The following is a 3,920-nucleotide window of genomic DNA, read 5'->3' as shown; positions in this document are numbered from 1 at the left end:
TTTTGTTTCGTCATGAACGTTTTGCTCATGAACGAAAACATCTTTTCACGCGGTCTCAAAACAACACACTCACGTGTACCAGCTACTAACTGACTGGTGGCGTAGTGTGTGACATCGTCTGTCTACCTTCACAACACGCGCACATGTAACAGCTACTGACTAACACATGTGTCACTGGTGTGTGACATCGTCTGTCTACCTTCACAACACGCGCACATGTAACAGCTACTGACTAACACAGGTGTCACTGGTGTGTGACATCGTCTGTCTACCTTCACAACACGCGCACATGTAACAGCTACTGACTAACACAGGTGTCACTGGTGTGTGACATCGTCTGTCTACCTTCACAACACGCGCACATGTATGTAACAGCTACTGACTAACACAGGTGTCACTGGTGTGTGACATCGTCTGTCTACCTTCACAACACGCGCACATGTATGTAACAGCTACTGACTAACACAGGTGTCACTGGTGTGTGACATCGTCTGCCTACCTTCAGGTTATCGGGTAGTTCTGAGCGTCCTGCGTAGCCCGGGTTCATCGTGATAAACATCGTGCATGAGTCATCCAGGGATATCTCCGTGCCTGCAACCACCATGACACCACGATCATGCATACAGTATTCCCACATAAACCACATCCAGCCGCGCGTTCCATCACGCCCCACAGCACCGTGGTACATGCATGCAGAAGTCTCTCAAAATATATCTCAAAGTCTGATATATTTTAGACTCATATTTTATGTCATCTAATTATATGAGGACCTCATATTAGATGACCTCGTAAAATGTCTAATGAAGGCGCTCGTAAAAGCTATTAGAACAGCTATAGTCAATGCCCTTAACGGAAATCCTGCTGGAATATCCAACAGTCTGTATAGAGGTTTAAAAAAAAGTTAATAGACATAATAAAGTTATAATAGAATACTAATCGAAAACCTAATAGCAGTCTCTATAGATATCTCTCATAGAAATCTCTAAGAGAAGATCTCCTACAGAAACATAATAAATAAATCCTTATGACTACGTGCATCTGAAGCTTTTATGACGTTTTCACTGCACTTCACCTCAAAACTGACGCCATATTAAACTCAGGACATCATAACAACATACGATGTTTCTAACAACGTGTCCCTGACCACCTCACCGTGTAAAACTCCTCGAGTATCAAGCACGCAGGGAGTGTGTGTGTCAGTGATATGCTGTCATCTGAAGCAAGGATGGTTCGTGAACCACTCTAGTGGCTCTGGACAGCTAGGTCAGTGCCGGTGAGAGATGGCGAGAGAGCGTGTATATATATATATACCTTCGAACATGAACTTGTCAACGTGCTGTGCTATGGCTCTCTGTATGCTCTGAATCTGCTGTGCCACCACCGACAATACCTGGCCGTGAAAACCAACATTAAACACGTGCGGGTGGACATGCGTGCGTGCGCGCGCATGCATGGGTGCAGGCGTGCGAGCTACAATACATGGTATCAGGGGCAAAATCAGAAACAAAAATTAACCCTACCATTCGTCTTAAAATGTACTTTTCCTCGTAGTAACCTTTCCATGTTTATGTCAACGATCTACGAGATAAAGTTAATGCTAAGACTAATATTAAGACTAATATTGTTTCTGGCAAGTAGTGGAAACAGACCCCAGGTTTGCCACAACATAACAGAACAACCAGTGCTACTCTACTAGACAGCAAACCAACCACGTTAACGCGTGCTTCGTACGTTGCATAAACCGAGACGTAATCACACGTGCATACACACACAGAGACGCGTGCATTCCACTACACGTATTCACTGTGGTTTCTGGCTGATCGGTAGTAATGGAAGCTTGTTAGCTGTCCAGACAAGTTTACCTCCAACTCGATGCGGTTGAATTCGTCGAAGCACGCCCAGGCACCGGCCTGTGCTAGTCCCTTGAAGAACTTGCCCATAGCTTTGTAGTCGAGGCCATCGGAACAGTTGAACACGACACACTGTAAATACAGTCAACCCTGCATTAACAAACACCTCTCTAGAACGTAGACCTGTCTATAAAGGACACTCCTCTAGAACGGACACCTATATATAAAGGACACCTCTATAGAACGGACACCTTTCTATAAAGGACACCTCTATAGAACGGACACTTGTCTATAAAGGACACTCCTCTAGAACGGACACCTATCTATGAAGGAGAACTGTAATTTAGTTGTTGTTGTTTTCTCTTGAGTGGGGATTTATACACAGCTTATAAGACTGTACACCAGTAACGACACGTAAAGACAGACACAGGAACACACACTGCTTGAGTTTCACAATGATTGTACTACCACACAGTGGCCTTTATGTTCAATGTCTGTAAACTTTTAACCACATATAAAGACACAGGAACAAACACTCATTGGGGTTGATTGTGATGCTACTATTACCAGCTCTAATCAGGTGCAGCTGGGCTACCGTAGTAAAATATTCACCTGGAGTTGCTCACAGGTAGCTCTAGCCAATCAGCTTTGTCATATGGGCATTCTAAAAACTATGCTTAGTAACAAAGTGCCGCAGCGTCGTAAAACACATGTTAACTGACATAGCTTAGCTGCATACCTGCTTAGCTGCATACCTGCTTAGCTGCATACCTGCTTAGCTGCATACCTGCTTAGCTGCATACCTGCTTAGCTGCATACCTGCTTAGCTGCATACCTGCTTAGCAACTGCCTTCGCAAGATCCTTGCTCGTCTCTGTCTTCCCCGTTCCCGCCGGCCCCTCGGGAGCGCCACCTAGGTTGAGCTTCAGCGCCCCCATGAGGGTACTACGTGAAAATAAAGACCGAGATTACGCCAGCGCCTCCATCTCATCTCGCAACGCGTTGCTAAAACATGCTCCGGAGATAAATTCCCGCGGATATGCTACCAAATTGATGGCGAAAAATCTCTACTCAGCTAAACGCGACAGTTAACGAGGTAACTGGGAAACTAGATAAACTAACACACGACAAACTACCTACAAACACAGCCAACAAGAGAACGTGCTTACCGGTAGCACCTATCCGTCAGCGGCGTTATCACCAGACGCCCACTGTTGCCTAGATACTCGTATCCATAGCGTATTTCGGTGGTGATCATGCGCACTGCACAGCCGTCCGCGTCCATGTAGTAGCGCAGCTGACTGATCCAGTCAAAGTCGTTGACGTTGGTGATGTTATCCTGAGCAAGCTTAGCGACGACGTCACGTGCTGCAACCACACCGCGATCAGCACGTGTACCTGACACGCACGCACACACGCACGCACGCACGCACACACACGTGCACGCACAAGCATGCACACACGCACGGACACACGCGCAATCACGCACAAGCATGCACACACGCACGCACGCACAAGCATGCATACACGCGCACACGCGCACACACGCACACACGCGCAATCACGCACAAGCACGCACACACGCGCACGCACGCGCACGCACGCACACACACGCGCACGCACAAGCTTCTCACCATGTACGTCAATGACGATGAGAGCCCCCAGGGTGATGCGGGAACCGAGAGACAGCTTGCCCCTGACGAGCTCCACCGTCTCCGAGATCTGTCTGTTGCTCGTCTCCAGGTAGCGTGTCAGTCCACCAGGGCTGCGAATCGCCTCGGTCACGTCCGATGTCCAGTAGACGCTGCTTGCACAGATGACGATCTACATGAGGAGGAAGATTACATAACAAGGAGGATAATAGGGAAGATACAGACACAAGGAAACGGGAGGTTATATAATAGGAAACATAATAGGGAGAGGTAACAGAGAATATATTGAAGAGAAGAAACAGGAAGATATTGAAGGTATCCAGCAGACACTACTGGCATACTATAATCGGAAATGTAATAAGAGAAAGGGAGGAAGGGAGGAAGGAAGGAAGGGAGGAAGGGAGGCAGGCAGGGAGAAG

General features: G+C 47.3%; 1 protein-coding gene across 1 annotated transcript in view; it reads right to left on the bottom strand.

Moving 5' to 3' along the window:
• LOC106817997 (dynein heavy chain 3, axonemal-like) overlaps positions 1–3,673 on the bottom strand; it is a gene marked incomplete at its 5' end in the record, with an annotated part of 64,361 nt that extends 60,688 nt beyond the window's left edge. The window contains 6 exon segments of the mRNA XM_014822700.1: positions 457–591; positions 1,312–1,390; positions 1,863–1,982; positions 2,686–2,794; positions 3,019–3,217; positions 3,484–3,673. Of these exon segments, the coding sequence (XP_014678186.1) occupies positions 457–591; positions 1,312–1,390; positions 1,863–1,982; positions 2,686–2,794; positions 3,019–3,217; positions 3,484–3,673 (832 nt within the window).
• Positions 3,674–3,920: the final 247 nt, after the last annotated feature.

Source organism: Priapulus caudatus, unplaced genomic scaffold (assembly GCF_000485595.1).
Source record: "Priapulus caudatus unplaced genomic scaffold, Priapulus_caudatus-5.0.1 Scaffold1968, whole genome shotgun sequence".
Classification (NCBI taxonomy): Eukaryota; Metazoa; Priapulida; class Priapulimorpha; order Priapulimorphida; family Priapulidae; genus Priapulus; species Priapulus caudatus.
Note: the sequence above shows the minus strand (reverse complement) of the source record. Positions and strands in the feature narration are given on the sequence as shown.